Here is a 23,349-nt window from a genome sequence, read left to right on the forward strand (position 1 = left end):
GGCCCTAAGCGCAGAAGAACCCAAAAATTACCAACGTGTATTCACTGCAAGTGTGACCAAAACTGGAGACGGGTCTGCAGAATCCAGTTCCCTGGGTGAGTACGAGAGGACAGCCTACCAGAGAGCTAAGTGAGAAGAAGCCTCAGAGATTCAAGTAAATGGCAGAGACAAGACTGGGAAATTTACTGATTTTCACCATGGAGCTTACTGCTTGCATAGGCATGGTGTTTACTCCCATATTTAAGAATTACCGCCTTTCTGGAACAAGGAAGGGTATAAACAAACATAAATTTTAAAATGACATAAGTAAATAGACATAAAAATATTCACTGCAAAAATACTCACTTTGAGCCAAAAGTCAATTAAGTTAATTTACCTTGGCCATTCTCCCCTAAGTGATGTTTACCTTACTTTAGGCTTTTACATTTAAATTTGAACTGGATTGCTCCTATGTGGTGAATGAGTTGATGAGTAACACCTCCGATTCTCTTAGGGTGGCATTTCTATATGTTGATGTTTTCAGCTCAATGCAGGTAACAGTTTTCTTTCACAGCTCCCAGAATGTTCACAGATGGTGAAGTAATATTCAATATGTCAAGATAAATAAACTGATACTTCATCTGCTCACCTAAGACTGAGGGCTACAGAATGAGTCCAGGATGATCTGCTTTGGGTGCATGAGGAACTATTTCAGCAAAGCACATGGACCTTGTAGTTTTATTGTTGTCCTTAGTAGTCCACGCCCCCTGCCCCTACCACTGCCACAGTGCTCAGATTTCTCTCTCTTCTGCTTCTATCAACTTCGCAGGTAGCTGCCTACCTCACACTTTCATTCATTTATATGCAGACGTTTTTTTCAAACAAACCCTAAAGCAAATCCTGTATTCAGTCTATGAACTCACGGTCAGCAATTTACACTCTTTATCAAGTCACTCATATACGAGGATAATTTTACTGAAATCTTAAAAAGGAATTCCATTAGGAGGTCTGGAGAATGTAATGTGAACCCTGAGAAAGAGGACACCTACTCACAAAGGATCCTGGTGGCTAAGTGGGCTCAAATTAAAAAAAAAAAAAAAAAAAAGAGCCTAGCAGCCATTTCTACACAGGGCCTCTGCCACCAGCTGCATGTCAGGGAGAGGTATGCACTGAAGCCTGCCTCTGCCCTGAACTGCCTGCCTGCAAGGTGCTTCTGCCACCTGAGCCAGCCCTTATAAAAGACTTCTTGGAATCCTGTGTCAACCAATAGGACAGAGGCTTTCCCCATCTAATCAGAGCTGCGCAGCTCCAACCAACTAGAAAGGCTCTACTCTGACCAATCAGGACAGTGACTTTTAGACCACTCAAACTACAAGGATTTGGAGCCCTCGTTCGCATGAGAACAGACTACTCAGGGGCCAAGGGCAGGAATTTCTGTCTGCAGAAGCCAGCTACCCTCTGACTCTGACAGCACACTTGTCCTTTCCACAGAAGAGGAAGACCGTGTCTCCCTGGCTGAGCTGAAACACCAGAGGGGTCTCACCAGAGCAGAGCGGAACAGACCAGCACAGGCCAGAGCAGACTGGCACAGAACTGAGCAGCCCAAAGCACAGCAGAGCAGACCAGCGCAGCGCCAAGCAGAGTGGCAAGGAGCACGGCAGCCCATCGAGGAGCAGAGCAGAGCAGAGCTAGCGGAGAGGGGCCTGGTCCCAGAGCCACCTGGCCCGGGGGCTGTCTCACAGCCATGCTGTCTTCCCAGCTGCCTGTATCACAATTGAGCTGTTTTGCACTGAATAAAGTTTCCTTCCTCACCACAGGCAAACTGGAAGTTCTCGTTGGTACTGAATTGGTTGACAGTAAGCATGGCTTCTAAACAGATACAGTTGTCTCGGACACATGAGAGTCCTACAGAGGGAGGAGCTATTATCAGATCAAGAAGTGTTCACCTTTGTGTGAGTTTTGATCAGGATCCATTTTCTCTGACCTGTTAGTCAGAGAAAGTGCTTGAGTGCTTCTGCCTGTCAACCTCAAAACAGAATGTATAATACACATACAGCGAAGATAACCTAGTCCTCAAACTCCTCCTAATCCCACTGAGGAGCCAGAGCAGGGCATCTGGGGTACAGCCGCAGGACACAGAACTGCAGTGGGACAGAGCATCCACTCGGCCTCCCGACTTGTTTTACCAAGGGAAAGGTACAAAAGGACTCGATACTTTCTTAAAAAATTATGTTCAGTGGAAGAAACAAATTAGGGCCCCACAGGATTTTGTTGTAAAACAAAACTTCAGAGTTAACCAAACACTCCAGTTAGAAAATCACCACGCCAGAAGGTCACGAAGGTCCAGGCCCGCTCTCAGTGCTCCACAATTTTAGGGTCTCCTTAAACAATCACCCAGACTCGTCACTGAGGTCACCAGATTTTAACCAGACTGTTTAACATTCTGCTCGCTGTTCTTACGGTGTCTGCCTTAGGAAGATGTTATGTTGGATTCGGAGAAACACTAGCAAACAGGAAAACCGGGTGATATGGCTTCAAGCGGCTTTCAAAACCCAGAGAGTAATATACTCATTTCTGAAGGTACTTAGAGAAAAAAAATTGGTCAATTGGCAAAAGAATTGAAGACTTGGAGGATGCAGCTGGTTACCACTGCAGATGATTATTCTCGAACTATTTAGCAGGAGTGCATCAATTCCAGTTCATCTTAGAACCAAACCATTTAGCTTTGGACATCACATGGTAAATGAATTACACGGCAATACCTTTAATTATTGGATTAAATCCCACTGTTCAATATAATAATTAAATGCCAACATTGATTTTTTTCTTAAAAACTCATTATGATGAAATGAATACCTAAGAGTGTCTGAACTTATTACAATATATGCTACCATCAAAACAGATAAGTGGAAGCCTGGAAAGAATTCTTCAAAATGCTGAACACAGCAAATTACATTACCTGACCCCAACCTTTACCGTAATTTCCACAAAGCGCAGCCAATATTAATCATAACAAAAAAGCAAGTGAAGAGTCAAAGCATATGCTGTGTTGGGGGGCCTCTGATCTGGTATAAATTCCACCACAGGGACGACAAAAAAACTGCACACTTATTGGTGAGTCAGGCATGTACATCTGACATGTTCCTCGATAGAGTTCATCTAATGAAAAAATACTTTCATTTGGCTCAAATGTAACATTTATACTGACTCTATTCATTAACACCTTCAGTTCCCTGCAACGTGAGTCAACAGGCCTGTAACGTCCGTACACGCGGCCTTCAGGAGTCTGCCTGCAGAGCTGCTGGAGCCTCTCTTTCCACCAGCACCTCCACGTGGGCTGCAGCTGGGCAGGCGCATCTCCCCCACGCTGCCACGGTGCGTGTGGGTGCGCACACCCACAGAACCGAACAAGACAGCACCAAAACTAACTACAAAAACAAAACCCAAATGATACAAAACAATTTACGTTTGGCGTCCCATTTAGCTATGAGATGATATGTTCCGTAGCAACTTCTCTGAAGTAGGAAAATGGCAGGGCCAGAAAGCTGTGAAAGGAGAGGTATAGGCATGACTGTGTTCTCAGAAGCATCATTACCTGACAGACATCGGAACGGATGCCAGTTTTCCAGAAACCTTGGCTACTCAGCTCCACCGTTACTTCTCGTCTCATTGTATTCTTCTGTCGTATTTTTTGGAGTGCTTCCTAGAAAAGAACTCATTATGATGAGCAGCCCGATGGTCATAAAGCAATATTAAGCCAAACATCGAGCATTAGAAAATAAGCTGGATTCATTCGCTATCAATCTTACATTCAGGTACTCAAACTTCTTGATGCCAAATAACAATAATTTACTTGAAATGAAGGCCAAAATGCTCAAAGCCTTGGGTAACTAGATAAGAAAAAATCTAAACTAAATCTACCATTCTGGCAAGTTCAAATTAAAAATGCCCTTTCGCTGATAAAAACAAAAACAAAAAAAACCCCCCACAACTTGCAGTGTTTGGGTCTTGAAATCAGCATGTAAAAATTATAATTATGTCAAGCCTTATGTGAAGCATTTACATCTAAGAAAGGTAATCAGTAAATTAACCTGCAATCCACATAATTTTAAAAGTTGTTTTCAAATTTGCCAACCCAGCATGAAAACAGGCCAGGGTACATTTTATTAAATAAAGACAATAATCCAAAACTTCTGCAAGACATAATAAGGAACTGACTCCTTTTACTGCCTTTCAAATAATCAATCAAAAATGTTTTTTTGTGTATGCTTATCCAATAACAATCTCATAGGAATGTGTAGCAACAAAGGAGTCACCACCAGCATCTCATCCACCGATCGAGGAAGGTGGAATGGAACATTCCAGAAGTCCACACAACAGCCTTTTTCCCTGGGTGCACCAAGAGGGGGACACTGCAGTCAGCCTCTCTCAGCCCTGCCTCCCTCCTTCAGAAGGAAGACGACTGGCTCAAGTCACAGTAAGTGACAAAGCCAGAATTCAAACATTTTTCCCAGCTTCAAAGCCTTGCTCTTATACCACCAAGCAGAATAAAACCTCACTGAGACAAAACCTATTCTGATACCGAATTCATTTACTCTTAAAATGATAACTAAAACATAAGCGATCCTGAAATGTGGGGATAATACCACCCACTAATAGAGAAATGTGGAGTGTGGAACATAAAACCCTATCAAATAAGTTGGCCTGACTAAACTGATAGATGTATGGAGGACAATCTTTTACAACCTTAAGACCAAGAAATTTGCATAAGACCCAAAGTTGTATTATGTGCAGTCTAATTAATGACAAAAAGCTGATCCACTAAGTTTTAAACTTTAATTTCTATAAAAGATATATTTGTTCCCAATAATAGCAATCCGTTAAGAAACTATTGAGAAAAAAAAGGAAAAGAAACTATCCTTTTTAAGAGAAAAAAATGGTTCCTTAGATACAAATAAGATAAAAAATCACTCAGCAAACTAACGCGAGGAAGGGAGTAAAGCACTACAATTTTAAAGTATTTTCCATCTCGCACCCACCTCCCTCTGCGCCAGCTTCTGTTTGTCCGTCTGTTTGACTTTGGGGCTGTTTGCTAGGAGGTGGCGAAGTTTCACATAGCTCTTCCAGAGTTTCTGGTACCTGAGGGAAAGGACAGAGAGGCATCGTCAACAAGGAGAAGGCACATCAGAAGCACAAAAATGCCAGCTGTTTTAATAGGCCTGTTCAATCACAAATTGCATTATTTTTTATATCATAATGGCAGCACACCTTCATTCTAAGGAAGAATATGGTTTGGGGGTGTTGAAGGTCAGGGTGACCAGAAGTCATCTGGAACTTAGTTACTAAGTTGATTATTGCTTATTTGGGTTGAAAATGAGGTGTCACTATATGGATGAATCTCTCTGGAAAGAATTCCAAAGGAGACCTATAAAACCAATAGAAACATGGGCCATTTCTCGTCTGATCTCTTTGAAAGTAACACATTTTATTTAAATATATACTTTCTGATGCGTGTTGAGAGAAAGACCCCTTACTTAATAAGGACACTGTCAGTCTCCGGACTGCCTGCACTGAAAGTACTAGCTGGAGAGTATTACAAAAGAGCACCCCATCTGTGCCAAGGCCTGAGCTGCACAGCTGCCTCCACTCTTCCACTGGGGAGGAAACAAGACGAATGGTGCACACACTATGGATATACCGTGACACGGACGAGCACGCTGGGAGCCGAGTGTGTGAGACCCCGGCTCAGTCTAAAGGAGACTGCACGAGCGTCCCGGGAAGAGAACACGGAGCCCTTAGCCCTTTATCGATTCCCATTCCCGCCTTCTGAGTCCACGAGAGCCTAATCACATTCTACTAACATTTTTCTGACAAGAAGGCACTTTCAAAGGAATTTTTTTTGTCATCTTGAAACTGCTTCTGTCATTAAAACGGCTTCTTTCTCGGCCTCAGCTGGGTCTTTCCTTTTTGATAACAACTTCTTAGAGAATGGAGGAAAGAAAGGAGTACTTACACAGTGCCTGGTTCACTGCTTCATACTTTTATCCAAAGGGGGGAAAAAAAGAACAAAACCCTTTAGCCTCTTCTAATATATTAGCCAGATTGTATTTATGAATTGAAAATGTCCCATGCCCTTTTCTCCCACTATGAATCCTTTAAAAAAAGTTAATCCAGGAAAATGTTGGCTTAACAAGGTAGGAAACTCAAACACTACTATTTCCGATCCCACACAGCCTCATCGTCTCCCAAAAAACACCAACGTGCCAGTTAGAAAACCCCAATGTGGAAAGAAACATCAACTCTGAAAGTCAGAAGTCATGGCTTCTCCTTCCAGCACTACCCTTCACTCTGCATGGGATGGTGAGCTCTTATTAAGATGCTCCAAAAAATAGAACTCTGCATAAAGTCAGCAGTGCTAGGAACCACATGGTGCTACTTTCCTCTAGAGGGCACTGGAGAAATAAAAATAATAATAAGCATTATAATGACAAATAAACGACACGCTGCTTAAAGGTTAAAAACATACAGGACGCTTATTGACCACGATTGCCAAGGATACTCTATTGAGTAATGACTTCCTACAGTCATCTATGTAGAGGAAATAATTCTTCAGGAGCTACCAAAACTTGTTTCATTTGGTAACCGCAATTTGGAAACATGACTCATTAACTTTTTAAAAAGGAAAATATCTACTCAAGGGTATTCCTCTGCTAATGCAGCTGTTAGTAGAAGGTGAAATTGGCTAAGACAAACACCGAGAAATATCTTACTGTGGGTCTCCTGCATAACTCAACTGTGCAGGGCGTATCCCAAAGTGAACGATAATTGGAAAAGTGATCACATCGGGGTTGAACTGTTCACGATCCAGTTGATCGATGCGGACAGAGCTTGGTTTCTACAGAGAAAAATCAAAGCCATTTATTCCCAGAAGAAATCCTTAAGTATTGACTTTAACCTAAGCAGGAAAGAAATTAATCGGATTTTTTCTAAGAAAGCCTCATCCCCAAAGGGAAAATGTCATTTAAACCCTTTAACCATAGCAGTTACACTACATAAAAACTATAATGTCATCCCTGTAAGTGAGGCTGTGCCATTTGGCATAATGAACAACGATCTTGTCCTTTTTTGCAGTCCACACAGAAACCTTTAAAAAATTAAACTTTTAAAAGGACACCTAGTCAGATATAACTTTTCCTTAACCTCTCCAAAGGCACAGGGGGAGGGTTCCACATCACGGAGAAGAGACGTGCTGGCACAGTCTGCTTTAATTTCACATTTCAGGTTGATGGCTCACGTCCACTCAGGACGCACACACAGACAGGCGCGCCTCTCTGTAATTCGTTTCCCGTCAGTTCTCTGTGTACCTTGTGTATTCTTTTAATTCCACATCTTTAAATTAGAAGGTATGGTAATACAAAGGCCAAATGGTGAAGCCTCTCTTGTTATGTCCATGTGGGCCATTTTTAATTTTAGTAGAGAGTCTCATGGGATTTTTTTCAAGTCCGAAGAGGGAAAAAGTGAACAGTGCATTCCTTCTTGAGTTACTAAAATACCAGGAACCATTTGTAAAATACCTTTCATTCTGAAAACTTAAGTTTGTGAAAGGATGGTAAAATCATGGAGAGAATGTTTTAGCAACCTTACTTAAGGACTCTCTGGGCAGTCCCTAGTAAGAAAATAAATTCTTACCAGGAGATCGTGGGATCTTTGGCTCAGCGGCTTTAGAGCCAAAGGCGACAGAATTGATCCTCACGGAGGCCAGTCAGCTTCATTCTGTCGCACAGCAATGACCAATAACTAGAGTCTGGCTGGTGGCCTGGATCGCCCAGGACAGAGGGGCTGCAATGTTAAAAGCGGGAAAGCCCCCAGCAGCTGGGATGAGCTGGTTACCCGATCCACAACTGTACCCCAGTTACCACCTGACAAATCCAAGTAGTTGACAAAGTGAATGGATCTGTGTAAACTCATCCAGAGTAGTTTAAAAACAACTTACATTTAAGTTTTTAAGGAATATTTAAATGCCATTTAATCAAAATTTCACTAGTACCTTAAAAAGTTGACCTCTGGTCTCAAAATTAATAACTAGAGAAGATCTCAGTCACAGATAACTGAATATAAAATTGCATAAATGCTTACCCACAGTAACAACACGTTATCCAGGTCTAAGAATTGTTTCCAATATTTTGTGCATCAAAGCAGCCAGATTCATTTTTAAAAGAGGAAACACACAACTGAAAAATGCCAGTGAATGATTCACCTTTCCACAATTTTAAACACCATGCTATCGTATCAACGAAGAAACGGTGATTCAAAATATCTATAGCATCTCTAAATTTGTACAGGTGAAGGAGGGGAATGAAGTAAGTTCTAGAATTTGGCCACACCCTACAATATCTATCATTCCATCCTTGCAGAAGAATAAAACTCCTTCTCACCAATGAGCGAAGTATTCTCTAGGAGACCCAAAGTGCCAAGAGAGGGAGATTAATTCTTTTAAGTTCTGTAGCAATCAAGTACTGCCTGTGACCATAAGGGCTTGAAAATTTAATAAATTCCCCGATATTCTTACAATGGGGTGATCTTTCAGAGCAAGTACCGCAGAGGACGGAAGGTGGTACCGTGCGCACTCTGCCTGATTCTCAGAATAATGAAAGATGTTTGAGTGACACTGGGTTTTCAGGACACTTTCCTCCTTCAAACATATTTTTAGGTAAGTACTAAAAAAAGAATGAACTTTGACATGTCCCAAAACCTGGCATCCAAATTTACCTTTCTTAATTTATTCCCGATTACTTCCCAACACAAACCTTCCATCCTGACTAACCTGGTTTCCTCAGTATCTCCAAACTGGCCACACACCATGCCATGCATGTACACTCAAACATGCCAATAACATACAATTTCTCAATTCCTTAAGGACCTCACTATGGGCTTTCCTGGCTGGCTTTTTACTGACTGGCCCGCAGATTCATCACAGACCCCTTTTGTATGGACCTGCTGCGAGACTGACCGCAACTGGACAAGTGTCACATACAACCTACACACTTCACTAGCACCGGCTCACAGCAATGAGCTGAATGACGAACGTGGTCATGGACTGAATGTCCTCTATGCCATTGGCTCAGTAACAGCCAATGAATGAATGAGAAGCACCGGGGGATTTTTTTTTAAACTACAGATCCTTGGGCCTCCCTGGAGTATATGCGGTGGGGATAATCATGGCATTATTATATTTTTAAAAGCTCTCCAACTGATTCTAGGATTTCAGGAAATTTTAACCACGCCGTGAAAGGGAGCTCCAGGGTAAAAGTGTTCCCAAAGTGCCCACTGGAAATCATGGGACGCACGAGGCAGGACTGCCAAGATGAAAGACGAGGTCTACCATCACCTCAACCCGTCTTCTGACCCAGCGATAAACCTGACAGGAGAGATGCAAATCTAAGCGACTGTCTAAAGAAGAAAAACTAGATTCACGGTCGTGCTCTCACAGTGCTGTGACTTGAGTATTTCTTTTAAAGTTACTTTACCAATGACTTATGTGGCTTAAAATGTAACAGTAAAAACCAGGACTTTTTAGTTTTAAATAAGTTTTATGTTTAAAAACATTTTTATTAAACACTTCCATTTTCGAGATTTGTTTAAAACAATCAGCACGAGCTGGAATGTCAGCTTTGCAAAGAGCAACCTTCTGTCCGTGCAGATGTTACCGTCACGCTACAAGAAGTTGGTCCCGAGTTTTCACTTTTATGAATCGTGGCTATTAAACAATTTGGCAGGCTTTTTAAAACAACAGCTTTGTGTAAATAGAGTACTCTGTGTCTTTACATGGAAACGTTTTAATTCTCCATTTCTGGGAAACCTTATCCTGGTAAGATGCCAATAGAAAACTATTTTATGAAACAATAACATATTTTGAAAACAATCATTTTAATTGGAACAATAATTTTAATTGTAAAACAGCGTTTTCTTTATAAGATAAAACTAGTTATCTTTTAATTCTCTCTCTTTTTATATCTTTATTTAAACAACACTAGAAGCTAGTTTTAAAACAAAATAATAAATAAAAAGAAATGGGAAATATAAAGAATAATTATCGCAAGAGATCAATAAACGAATGGACAAAAAAGGACAAAAGGACAAATACCACATAAGAAAATTAGGCAAAGGATATTAACAGACCATTATCAAAAGAAAGCATAAAAGGCCAATAAGCATTTTAAATATTGATTTTTGCTAGAAACCAAAATAAATACAAAACTGAACTAAATAATAGTTTTCCTCATCAAACTGACAAAGTGTTTGTTGTTAAAATAGTATCACCAATAGGAAGAAATGGGCACTTGCATGGTCCCCTCGTCAGAGCACGAATTTTACAACCCTTCTGGAAGGTGTTTGCCCCGTGTACCAGAAACCTTAAAATGTGCATTTATTCACACTACTAATTTCACTTATAGGACTTCGTCCTAAGGAATCAGATGGATGAATAGGCAAGAGGTACAAGCAGGTACCTATGCGCACACAGACACAAATGCAACGCAGTATTTGTCATAGCAAAGGTCTGGAAGCGACCTGGGCACCCAACAACAGGGAGTTAATTTTATAACTTAGGGGCTTTTTTCTCCTCCTTACTACACTCCTAAAGAAATTTAAGACTATGGGAAAATAATACTTGTGGTGGTTTCTAGACAAGGATGAGAAGGGAAAGGTCTAAATATTTAATATTTAATATAATAATACTTAATAGTATGATGCCAAAACAATTTGAAATATATCTATCCTAAAGAGACCACAAAACTGAATAGTATCATCTTTGCAGAATGGAATTATGGATCATTTGTATTGCCTTCCTTGGGCTGCTCTTCGACTTTCCTAATTTTCTACAGTGAAGATATATTACTTTTATACCTAGAGAAAAATCAGACCTGAACATATCTAAAAACTTCAAAGCTCTCCATCATGAGCAGAATAAATTTACTAAGATGGACTTACTACCAAATATGCCTACACTGTAATATTTTCCATATTTACTAAATACTTAAAAATTACTCAAGGATATAAGCAACGCGTCCATAACCTTTGAAAAGTTGTTAGTGTTTTTCTGCAACCCTCGGATCTGGAAAGAGGGGCTCCGTCTCTGCGGGCGTGAGCACCAGAACGTACCGTGCCGGGGTTGGTGACGATCATGCCTTTGCACTCCTCGGCGTACTTCTGCCACTCCAGCTCCTCCCACTGCAGCATGTTGGCGATCTCCTCCTCCGGCACCAGGGCCTTGCTGCACCGCAGCAAGTACAGGAGGATCTGGTGCATGGACAGCACTTCCTTTCCTCCGTCTGGCGGGGAGTGGAGAGAGACTGAAAAGTAAGGCTGCTCAATGAACAGCCAATCCGCCGAGCAAGGCAAAACAAGATGACAGGGAAAACAGAGCACTTCTATGAAGGTGATGCAGAATTTACATTGTTCAGCCAGGTGCCGAACCACCTGAAAGCCGTCTGTTTCACTGATGAAGAGTGCTCATAAACCATCTCATTTACTAAAACGGTAAGAGCAACATTATAAACGATAAAAGGCTCTATGTGTAAGGTATGAATATAAGAAAAGGTGACTACCTAAATAAATTAAAAACCACCAGCTTACAGAACCACAGTTTGTAATATATGAAACTTAAATATTTTATCATTCTTTCTAGGATAACAGATGAAAGCTCTTTAGAAGACTGTTATTGTCTTAAGGAAATTCTAAGCTTTGGGGATACTTATGGATGTTTTCAATAGGCTATTACTGTGTTATGGTCTAAATTTTTGGTGCTAATGTGCTGCACCTGCCATGAGGAATAGAACTAGCGAGCCTGTGCTAATATCATGAAGATGATTATGGAGTCAGTGCGTGGGAAAATACCAAGTATTCTGAGGCTTACAGAGCACATGCCACGAAGTACGGAAGACAGAAACAACAAAGGACATAATTACAGTACTTTGGAAAAAGCCAATTAATCTGGTACTTCATGAACCAAAGACTCATTTAATGTGGGCATTAATTTCGGGTGCACAGCCTTCTGCCTCCTCTTTGAACCAGTATGTGCAGCCACCTCACACTCCCTTTCTTTGCTTAGGCCCACCCAGAGGAAAGACAACAGCCCTGAAGGTTTAGAGGGCAATGCCCTCCCCAGGTCACGACATATGCTAGGAACAGCAGTACAGAACCAAACGCTTCATGAGGAATGAGGGAACCAAGATGGCGGGGATGGGTGAGCACAAATGAGAACGTCCCATTTGTGCTGGAGGAGTTAGCGACAGCCAAGGAATTTGGAGTACCAGAAAATGGAAAAGGGTGAAAGACTTTAATACAAGTTGCTATGGGCTAAGAACTTTGAAAGGCCTATGCATGGGAGAAAGAAGAGAGTAAAGATCAAGATTTTTGTGTTTTTTTTTAAATCTTGGATGCCACTCTGAATCTAGACGGCATTGCCTGCTACAGAGCTATATATGTAGGCATGCATTCATTCATTAGTCTGAATACTTGTTTATTCATTCAGCAAATATTTACTGAGCCCCTACTACGTAGCAGGCACTCTCCTAGACACCAGAAACACAGTGGCAATGTGAAGAGGCATAGCCCCTTATACTGCAGGGGAGAGAAAGAGAGAATACACAACTACGTAACAGATCAGGTCTCGGTGAGGGCCATGAAGGAGACCAAAGTGGGCCAGGGCCCGCAGCCATGTGTAAAGGGTGGTCAAGAAAGGTGTCTCCGACGAAGTGCCATGTGAGCAAACACTGAAAGATGCAGAGGGGCCCACCGTGCAGCCATCTGGGAGAAAACTGCCTGGGGTCACAGCGCAAGCTCACAGGTGGAGAGAGACTCACGTGTTCCCGAAGTGCAAAGAGGCCAGTGTAGATGGAGTGAAATGAGGAGTGTGAGGGAGGCGGCAAGACGGTCCGTTCGTGCAAAGCTTTACAGAGCACGGCAAGAGCTCTGGATTCCACTCTCACATGGGGGCATGTTTTCAACATTATGGACCACTGTGTGTGGACCACATCCCAGTCGTGGGGAAAAAAATTCAAACAGAGCCACAAGGTCCAGGCCCCCATGAAACAAGTAGAGTAATAATGATTAATCACAATACCTAGAGGGATCTTTGCAGAAAACATCCTGAAAACAGAGATCCCGTAACCAAGAAGTCACTAAAACGCAAAATACAATCAACGCACACGAGGACCTGTTCTATCTACTGCCTCAGACTGTTGTTCGCAGCAGTGAAATTCTTTATGCCTCGTTACAAAACATCTGCCTTAGACCCAGGAATCACCTTGATTAACAAACTTCCATAATTAACGACCTCTTTATGTATCAGAGTTTGTCTCAAGACATTTCAATATGCCTCCATGTGACATGTCTTCCTCAGTGAGGTCCCCCTCTTTGCAAAGGGGCCCAGCAAACCCTAGTGCCTGTTTGTCATAAGGCCTATCGTCAGTGTGGGCCCACAGTAACCTCTGCTCCCCGGGGCCCTGGGGTGAGCAAGGGAATGCGAGAGCTGCACAGCTGGAGTACGCGCTGCATGAGCACACATTCAGAACAGCAGGGACAAGGGAAGCTGCAGAGCCTGGAGTAGAGCCACTAGGAACCACCAAGAAAAGAAAGGGTAAAATAGTATTTGGCTCATCATCTCGTATTTGGTAAGATTCCAAAAGAGTACTTTGGACCAATAAGGGTACGGCAGGAGTCCAGGGTACCAGAAGAAGGAGCAGAGGGTTGTTTTCCTACAAGGATCAGAAGAGAGTTTTGAGATCTTACATGGAGAGGTTGGTTGGTGCACAGTGGATGGCGCAAACAGAGGCAACTCCAAGTGCACAAGAAACAGCACTAGATTCTCGCCACAAGCAGTTACAGATGGCTGACTTTGTGAAACTTCAAACAGAAGTGGAGCAGAGGCATTGAATTTAAAGCAAAAAGACTAAAAAACCAGAAGAGTTGCCAGAAGAAGAAAACGCTTAAGCCTACAAACCGGGGTACTGCCCAATTCAGGAGAATACTCGCGAGACAAAGACAGAAGGCCAACAATGCCTGTAGGAACACTTCCTCGGAGCCTGGGCGCAAAGCTGCCGGCGAGGCAGGAGTTCTGCAGCAGCACAGAACCTGGAAAACTTTAAATAAACACACACATACACACCAGGTGCAAAGTTGGTAATGCTGAAGGAGAAAGTGTAAATCCATGTTGAAATCTGCTAAATATTTAAAATAGCACCTAAAACCGAAAAAGGTAGGTATTTAGCACTGTGAAAAAGTAGAAACCCAGGGCAGGCAACCTAAGGAGGGGGACTGAGGCACTGCCTCTGGTTTAATAATGGGGTGCAAGCCTTAAGGAAATACAAGGAAAAGGAGACAAGACCAGAGAGTCCTGCCAGAGCCCTGCAGGGGCTGCGTCTGCACACCCAGCCCAGGAAGAAGACACTCATAAATATTTGTGGAATGACTTTCTGAAGCAGATAAATAACAGGGCCACTCGCTCACAGACGGCCATGAATTTACCAATGTTAATGAATTGGCTCTTTTGGTTTGTCTGCATTGCTACATGTTTATGTTGGGGATTTATGGAACGATGTCACCGAGGGCTAAGAAGTGATTTTGATCTCGTTGGCTGAGATAAATAGGACAGGACATAAATGAGAAATCAGCGCGGGTAAGCTAAGGTTAGTGGGATCTGTGCCAGCACTGGGGCTGGGCCCAGGACAACGGCTCGTTATTCGGCAGAACTGGGCTTTGTGTTTCAGGGAATGCATCTGGGCAGTCACTGAGAACCGACAGGCTTCACAAACCATTTCTTAGAGACCCAGCTCTCTCCATTTATATTGCTGGATTGTTTATATGGTTACTTGCGGGGAGGGCAATTTGTTAGGGAATTTGCGTTAAGAATACGGCTGGTTACACAAGCATTTCTCGGCAGTCTACCACTCAATTTTAAGAAATACAAACATGCCTTCCTCTTTCCTACACTGAGAATAACGGAGTAACTGCATTACTATGTCTCCTGTGTACTCTTAGTAAGATGCCTTTACATAAGGCATCTTCATGTTTGAAAACTTGTATTAATGGCAGGCATTTTCTAAACTTTCCAAATATAAAGTCCTATTAAGATGCCAATTCAATTAATGTTTTTTTCAAGCCACACTTGCCTCCCTGGGAATTCTGAGGTACTCTCCCGCCCTCTCGCCCCCTGTCAGCCACACCAAGAACTACTTCTCCGGAATGGGGCTGCTCCCAACGATGGATCTGCAAAACCGACTCAGGGTTCCAAACCTCTGCTACAGCAATGCCAGAAGCAATGAGCAGGCTTTCCCGTCAATGCAGCCTTCCTAACTTGAGCTGCACCGCGCCCCAGCCCCAGCTACAGCCAAAATAAACTTTCAACTGGCTCTAGGAGAGTTCATGTCAACCGTATGACTACTAAAGGGAGATCCGGGATAGGAAAAAAAATTGACAAAAATTTTAAATCTCAATAAACTGATTGTTCTATGGTTTCACGTCTAGCAAACTGACCTTCACTGAATAATACTTGGTTTAAACCATAAGCTTAATTTTGAGTAAATCTGTATAAAGCAACTGAGACAGCTATCTTGAAAACAAGTAAACTGGAGAACTGAAAAAAGTATGATGCTTGACAGACTTTCAACCAGAGATAATAAACTGGTATCAAGGAAAAGCGAATGAGAATGGAGGACCGCGAACGAACAGCTGAAACACACGCCGGCTGCGCGGTCTCACGGGTGTGCGAGCGAGACGCCAGCCTGACCGAGAGCCTTCCTTCTGCCTGTTAGATGAAGCTACATCAGACGAGCAACACTCAGTGCTGGCAGATGTACAGAAAATGGGTACTGTTAAAAATGTTGGTTGCATTTAAATGTTGGTTAAAAACTACAAATTATGTCCTTTTTAGAGGGAACTTGGCCAGTAGTTTTCCAAATTTAAAATGTGCATATTGTTGTAACAAATAATGTCACACCTGGGACCCCACCTTAGAGAAACAATGACATAGATGCCGAACAACAGATGCACAAAACTATTCCTGGAGTATTTTTATAATGGGGAAAAATGGAGATCTCCGAAATATTCTTCACTAAGGAATCATCAAAAATTACTGTCTATTCATACTAGGAATTCTCTGTAGGTTTTAAAGAATTGAGGCAATGTATTTATAGAGGGGATGCCTCTCTATCAATACAAGGGGTGTAACATACTGAGTGTTAATCAGCCCGCTGAAAGACAAAAGCATTAATCTTCCCATACAGGTTACAACAAATACAAATCAAACCTCTTAGAGCACCTACTCACTTTCACACGCCTAGAAAGGGTGTTCACTTTTTCGTCTACACACCTTTGCACTGTTTGTCACGTACACATGCACGCACACACACACCAACTCAACCCAAGTAAGGGCAGAGAGACCACTTCAATTCTGTGAAGACAACATGGCCATTTCCATAAATGGTGCTTGGTCAATTGGGTATCTATACTGAAATCGTCAAGGTTTCTTTAGTATGTATATTTTCAAAGTATATCGTGTTTGAAAAATAAGTCAATAGACATTTTTTAATGACAACATGTTACCCCTAAATAGTATGAAAAATATTTTGTGAGAGTAAAAATCCCAGAGTAAGTATCTAACATAAGATTTTTCTTTATGATGATTCTAAAACTGTCCACTTTCTCTTACAGACTTGCTTGGTCATAAAATGCCTAGAGGCGGATAGATACCAAAAGAAACTCATTCTAACGCAAGCAGTAAGCTCACTGCCACAGCTCCATTATACAATGCATTCACTTGAAAAGAAAAAAGGACTTCTCAATAAAATAAAACCAGATGTATAAAGGGGAAATGCTTTTGAATACATTTGCCAAACAAAATAAACATTAACAATAATGCTAAAAGTGTAAGTAACGCTATTCTAAAATAAAAATAAGCCTTTGTGACTGAGTGTCTGGACTGAAGGAAGGGCAAAATCCTGAGGAAAATCTAAGTCAGGCTGAACAGACCAGAAACACAAGCCACAAAAGGATGCATTGGAGCTGGGAGGAAAGGAAGGAGAGCTCAGCCGGCAGACCAGGTCAAGGCCCAGTACTAGTTAAGCTAAAACTGAAGCATGTCCCCGGACGTGGTCTTTTGGAGGTTGGCTTTGACATCAGCAGCAGCAGCAGCAGTGTGGGGACAGGGTCAACGGGGCTGGGCTGCCCCAGCGAAGCTGGCTGTGAGTGGCCCCGAGTCTGATAGGCTCTAAGGTGAGTTCTAAGGCCTGGGGGGGAGGTCGGCTTCCTGCTCCTGAGTGGGGGGGGGGGAGGAGCAACAAGCATGAGGAGGAGGGGAGCATACGGCGAAATTTCTGAAACTGCTGATACTCAGAGATGGGAAGAAAGCTTACATGCTGCAAAGCTCAACAGCTGAAACTATAGATCACACACAGATTTATCGCAGCAGCCAAATTTTTGCTCCGGCATCTCTGAGTGGCCCACATACGGGCGAAGAAAAGGCCAGCGGTTGAACTGACATTTCCATGGAGGATGGTGGTTAGCAGAAGGCGCCGAGCCCACCAGAGCTGAGAGACAGAAGTCAGAACACAGCGCGGAAGCACGAAAACAAAGAAAGGCGACTATGGAGGGAGAAAAGGGAAGATTCAAGTAAAAGCAAAGCAACCGCGGGCACGAGGGGCTGGAAGTGCAGAAGGGCACCACCGGCAATAGCAGTGAATGAGAAATCAGAAGAGGAAGGAGCCTAGGGATGAATTCATTTAGCGCGGCGAAGGCTTTGCAAACGAAACGACACCAAAGGTTTCATTACGAACCCAACTATTTTAAAAACACTAAATATAATGCCATATCTCACAGCTACACTCTTGAAAAACATTTAAAAACAGTGAAAATATCGCTTAAAAACATGTCATATAGTTACTTCTATTTTTTCATTTAGTGAGAAGATAAATTCTTGTCTTTTCACTCTAAAATAAGTAAAAGTAAATGTCAAAAAATAGGTAATAACAAGTCCAATACCAACTTAATACAACCATTTACTGTAGTAATTTTTGGCATAGTTATAGTTATATTGTATATAAAATTTTGTAATGATTGTTTTCTAATTAACTGTATGCATTTTGAAGCTACACGCATTTTTCCATATTAATTTTAACACTTGCAAGATATTTTATCAAGTGGAATTTCAAAATGTAACAATCAATTCTCCCACTGCTCATATACTTTGGGGCTACCATGAATTGCACAGGGGTCTAATCAGAGCGGATGGTTTTACACCGTTAGTGCCTGACCCGAGAAGCAGAGAATCACCGGTGTCTGTGGTGGGAAAGTCGTCCCTAAAGAGTGAAAGGAGAACAGCAGGCTTATTTCCAGACACACTACCTCAACCGGTCACTGACAAGCCAGAAGACTTACCTGGAAGAAACCTTACAAAACGTGGCATGAAATGAAATCTTGGGCAGCAGGGAGGACTGTCTTCAAACAAAGGACCTAAAGCAAACAAGAGAAAGGGAGAGAACAAAAGTAAATAAAACAGCCTTAGAAAACGAACATTGCCACTTAATCCCTAAGATTCTTGGTAATGACAAACACACACCACCAGAAGTAGGGGCATTAAAAACCCACCCCTCTTCCTAACAGGGAAACCAGTCACGTGGCAGCTGCCGCCAGCATCAGGTGAAAACTGCGGCGAGGGGACTACCGGGAGGAGGAGGTGGGTGGAGGCCCCAAGGATATGTGCTGTACAGTGTACAGGGCCAAACCATTTTTAGAAATTCAAAAATATAAAGATTTTTGTTATAAATGAACTACTGCATGATACAATATGCTTGTTTTAATTCCTTTCCACTTTAATCAAATACAACTTGGGAAGGAAAAAGAGAGAAATACTATTAAAAACTTGTTTCGAAAAGCCATTCATCGATACACTGTTTGAAAACAAATAAGTAAATGTCTACTGGAATAGAAACAACTCCAAAAGAGTAAACTATTATCCAGCATCCAAGGACCAAGTTTTGAATTAATGTAGCTCACGGTGTATGAACTGTTTTTAGTTCTGTTTTAATAAACTATTATTTTGGAAGTTTATTACAGCAAAGCTCAGTAGATTTAAAATATTAACTAACGAGATGCACGTAAGTCAAGGTAATTACTCATAATAACTGACACCATCTCCGTGCGTGTCAGCCAGGTGATGGGCAATGGTGATCTTGGACAACAGGCGCTGTCAAACTGTATTAAAAAAGGCCCTGGGGCTCCAGGGGTGCATTCGGTTAACACGCGGTACTTATAAGACAGTGAGTAGCGGAAAAAGAAGATCCTTAAGAACGTACTCATGTCACACTTTTCCCTGGGCATTTCAGAAAATAACACAAATTTCAACCATGCTCCTGCCCGCTGCGTAGCACCATGCTCTAGAAGCATCACACTTTTCTTTAAATCCTATTATTTACCTTTAAGATTCCAGTCGTATAATTCCAAAATATCTCTAAATAGGAATAATGAAAATAGTTCAAGTCCCTTCACACAAAAATTCTGAAAAATAAACCAAAATTAAATTACTATAGAACTGCGAAGATATGCCTCAACATTAACTAAAGGTTGCACTTGTTCTAGTCAAGTGTCTTAAAAACTGTCTATCGAAACTATACGAAAACCATGTAATTTCCTAAGGAGTCTGACCACCGTCCTATAAATCACAGCTCACTGGCTTGAGACACAAATGAAGTAGGCAATAGAGACATTAGAATTCCCAAGAAACGTGCACTCAGTCTTTCCCAGCAGTTAAGTAAAAGGAGGTGAAAATTAAAAATTGAAAATTCTTGTGTCATACTTCTCTAACCCAATTATAAAATCAGAATCCCCTGGGGACTTCTTGTTAATGCAAGTTGCACGCGCACATGTGTGCACATGCCCACGGGCTCTTACAGGTTTGCCCCTCACCTGGCCCTGCTCACTGGCACCCCCTCAACCCACCCAGAGTCCCTGAGACGGAGCAATCATAAACAGAGGCCTTTCGGGACAAAAAAGGTCAAATTCTTAATGAAGGTAAATAATAGGCTATGAAAAACTACAAAACTTTGTACCAAAATTTCTCCAGTAAACAAGCTTAACAGATGATATATATGCAAGTAAGATCTGTCTCATAATTCTTCCTCCTATTTGTTTTGCTCAGGTTCATAAATCACCCCCAAGGAAGATAACTCCAGAGTCATAAACCTTTACAATAGCAAATGAAGGCTTATGACCTTAAAAACCAAAAGAAAGCAAAGAGCCCTCTTAGGCTAGAGAATGAAGGGGAGGCCCTCTCTCTTTAATTCTTTCTGAAAGACAGGTGGAGTCACTAGGCCTTGCTTTGAGTGAACAGGTGCGAGCTAAGCACGTGTGTGATGCTTATCAACCCCCCCTGCTGCTCGGCTGCCCGTGACCAAGCTACACTGTTAAACAAGGTTTGCAAGAAGAGCCAGGGGCTCAGGAAATCGACCCCAACTCCAACACGAGGTTAAGTGCACAAGCTTGTTTGCTGTCTAGTTGTTATTTCTTCGTGTGATTTGTTGACATCACTAAATTCAAGATCAGGCAATGAATCATCCTGAGATTCACATTAATCTTGCTTTGGAATTTTAAACCTCTCGCATATATTTAGATAAATCTGCTGCTGAGCATCCGCAATGAAAAACAATTAGGGAAAATATGTAAATATATGGGAAGAAAAATGAACCGAGCATTGATCTTGTCATTGGAGATAATGAATAAGATTATTCCAACAGCTATCAGATGCGGTTTCACTATTCTAATTTCCTCTGATAACTGCCAGTAATCAAAACCCATCCCCTATCCAAAACAAGCTGGAAACGAATGTAAAGTTACTATCAGTAGATGCAAAACAAGGGCTCCAAAGTTGAAAAATGACCCGAATTTTAACCCTGTGTATCTCACTGACCCTTTCAACAGTGAACACAATACTTTAGGGGAATTCCTAGGGCCACAAGCCAGAGCTGGCCAAGTTCAGTGCTGTAAAGATGTAAGTGGGGGATAAACAGAAGAGCAAAGCTGTTAAATAGTCTGCCTTACCTCCGGCATCATCTCTTCAATGAAATGAATCGTGTAGTCTATGTTGAATCTAATTACTTTACACAGTGGAATCTGCAATGAGAAGGGGAGGTTCAGTTCCGCAACACCGTCCCGCAGACTCCCAGAGCACGCGTGTCTTCTACCTGACCCAAAAGGCCATCAGCCAAATGCGAAGGTTGCACCAATCTAAGCTGCTACCAGTGCTGCCCACGAAGCTTGACCACAACTGCTGGACTTAATGGCAGGAACCCAGCTGGCCCGGCCTCTACAGGAAACCTGCATAATGTTGGTGCTTAATGAACTGTATGAGCAACACAAACATGACAAGAACCCATTAAAACCAAACAAATCGCCTCTAAAGAATTAGTAAAAACCACACTTAAATGCTTCTTTTTCTTGGCTTTTCGAAAGCGTCCAGAACTTTGGCTCTTCGGGCGGATCAGGGATAGCAGGCTGACAACTCATTCGAATTCCACGGTCACTGATGCGCACACAGGTCAGGCTGCCTGGCCGGCTCTGGAGCAGAGGCGACCGTGGTAGTGATAACAATGAAGTATAGTAAAAATGATCATTAGTAGCATTTATTGAGCCAGGCACTGTCCTAATGCTTCGCATACTGTCACTCACGTAGCCATCCCTAGGAGGCAGGTACATCTACCATCCCCTTCGTACAGTGGAGGGAACCAAGGCACCTTGCCTAAGGTAACCAGTAGCTGGTGAGTCAAAAATCTTGCTCTAGACCCCAGTCTAAGCCACTAGCTGGGTAAGCAGTAGCTGGTGTGTGTGTGCATACATACGTGTGTGTACACACACACACACACACACACACAACCTGTTCTAATACTCGAGGTCCATGGGAAAATGAAGAAAGGGTCATGTTAAATAATTCCGAATCTGTCCTGTTTTACCATTGTATCACCAGACGCTAACCTGATGTCTAGACATACTAGGGTGTCCATAAGTGTACTTTTGAATGAAGGGAGGAGGCAGAAAGGCGGGTGTGAGTTTACTGCAGCAGCTTGGCTGACTAGCTGGGGAAAATAATAGACTCAGGAGCCCTGGAGAGGTGTTAAGTAGGCTTTTCTGGCCATTCAATCTGTCCATAAGATGATTTTATATCAATGTAATCGTTTTTACGAACCATAGCAATCAGAAAAAAACAAATTTTAATTCCACCAGTCAAAGAAATGGTAAGAACAACAAAAATAGTCTCATAATGCCATCTACTGGAAATCTTTTCCTCAGAGATGAAACTTAGTTCTTATGTGTTTTTCATTTTTTTAAAGGATAATGCCTAATTTGAGTAAAATTCATAATTAATTTAAATAAGAGATCCATATTCAACCTTCTTGTGGTATGAATTTCAAATCAACTGAAGCAACGTGCTAAAGGCCACTATCATTTTTAAGTTCTTTTTATTTCTATATTTAAAAATGATTTGAGAGCTACAAATTTGGGCATTACTCATATTTTCTAAATACCTACTCTTTGTTAACAACTTCGGGTTCATAATTACTCTAATATAAGTCACAGCTCCCACCTTTTTTAAAAAGCAAGGATATAAAGGAGGAAGAAAGGCTTGTAAGAAAGTATCAACAGAATATGATAAAATGTAACTTCTAAGTACAATTAAAAACAAATATGCAAACAGAAAGTATAAAGTTCAAAAAAACCAAAGGAGGTAACATTTGAGTTGAGTCTTCAAAGATGGGGAGTGATTTTGAAACATTAAGTTGGGGAAGAGCAGATATTTAGTTTCTAGCAAGACAGACAAAAGGGAGCTGGGAGAATTACAAGTGATTTTTAGCTGTTCAGGAGAAAAGTACATAGACAGAGAAGCAAGGTGATGCTTGACAGGAGAGTATAAAGTATATTACAGGAATTTTATAAACAATGTTAAGGACCCAGGGCTTATCCTATGGCAATGAGAAGTCATTGAAGCACTCTAAGTGAGAGGCTCTCACAGTTTACATTTTGGATGAGTTGCTATGTACACAGTGTAGGGATGGTTTAGAGCGGAGCAAGGCAGGAAGCCAGAAGATCAGAGAAGGAGCTAATGAAACAGTCCAGAAGCCGAATGAAGAGGAGACTGGGAAGGAGGGGAAATTTTTAAATATAAGAGATGTTACTGAAATACACAACGACCAATCTAATATGGAAATGAAAGAGAAGAAAGAATAGGGAAAACTTTCTAGGTTTTGGGCCTAAGTGACCAGACACATCACAATGGTGTTAATATAAAGTAATTCACAAGGTATTCCCTGAGGACTCAAACTCAGC

General features: G+C 41.8%; 1 protein-coding gene across 9 annotated transcripts in view; it reads right to left on the reverse strand.

Moving 5' to 3' along the window:
* Window positions 1-23,349, reverse strand: part of DROSHA (drosha ribonuclease III) — a 105,999-nt gene that overhangs the window by 47,114 nt on the left and 35,536 nt on the right. For 8 of the 9 annotated variants that reach the window (XM_053914067.1, XM_053914062.1, XM_071219754.1 and 5 more), the window contains 7 exons: window positions 21,070-21,141; window positions 19,449-19,530; window positions 18,412-18,486; window positions 11,140-11,309; window positions 6,750-6,874; window positions 5,019-5,118; window positions 3,575-3,682 (listed from right to left, as the gene is read on the reverse strand). In XM_053914067.1, the coding sequence (XP_053770042.1) occupies window positions 3,575-3,682; window positions 5,019-5,118; window positions 6,750-6,874; window positions 11,140-11,309; window positions 18,412-18,486; window positions 19,449-19,530; window positions 21,070-21,141 (732 nt within the window). The remainder of the gene's footprint in view (window positions 1-3,574; window positions 3,683-5,018; window positions 5,119-6,749; window positions 6,875-11,139; window positions 11,310-18,411; window positions 18,487-19,448; window positions 19,531-21,069; window positions 21,142-23,349) is intronic. The other variant, XM_053914061.1, reaches the window with a different exon arrangement.

The sequence above is a fragment of the Desmodus rotundus genome, chromosome 1, assembly GCF_022682495.2.
Source record: "Desmodus rotundus isolate HL8 chromosome 1, HLdesRot8A.1, whole genome shotgun sequence".
NCBI lineage: Eukaryota > Metazoa > Chordata > Mammalia > Chiroptera > Phyllostomidae > Desmodus > Desmodus rotundus.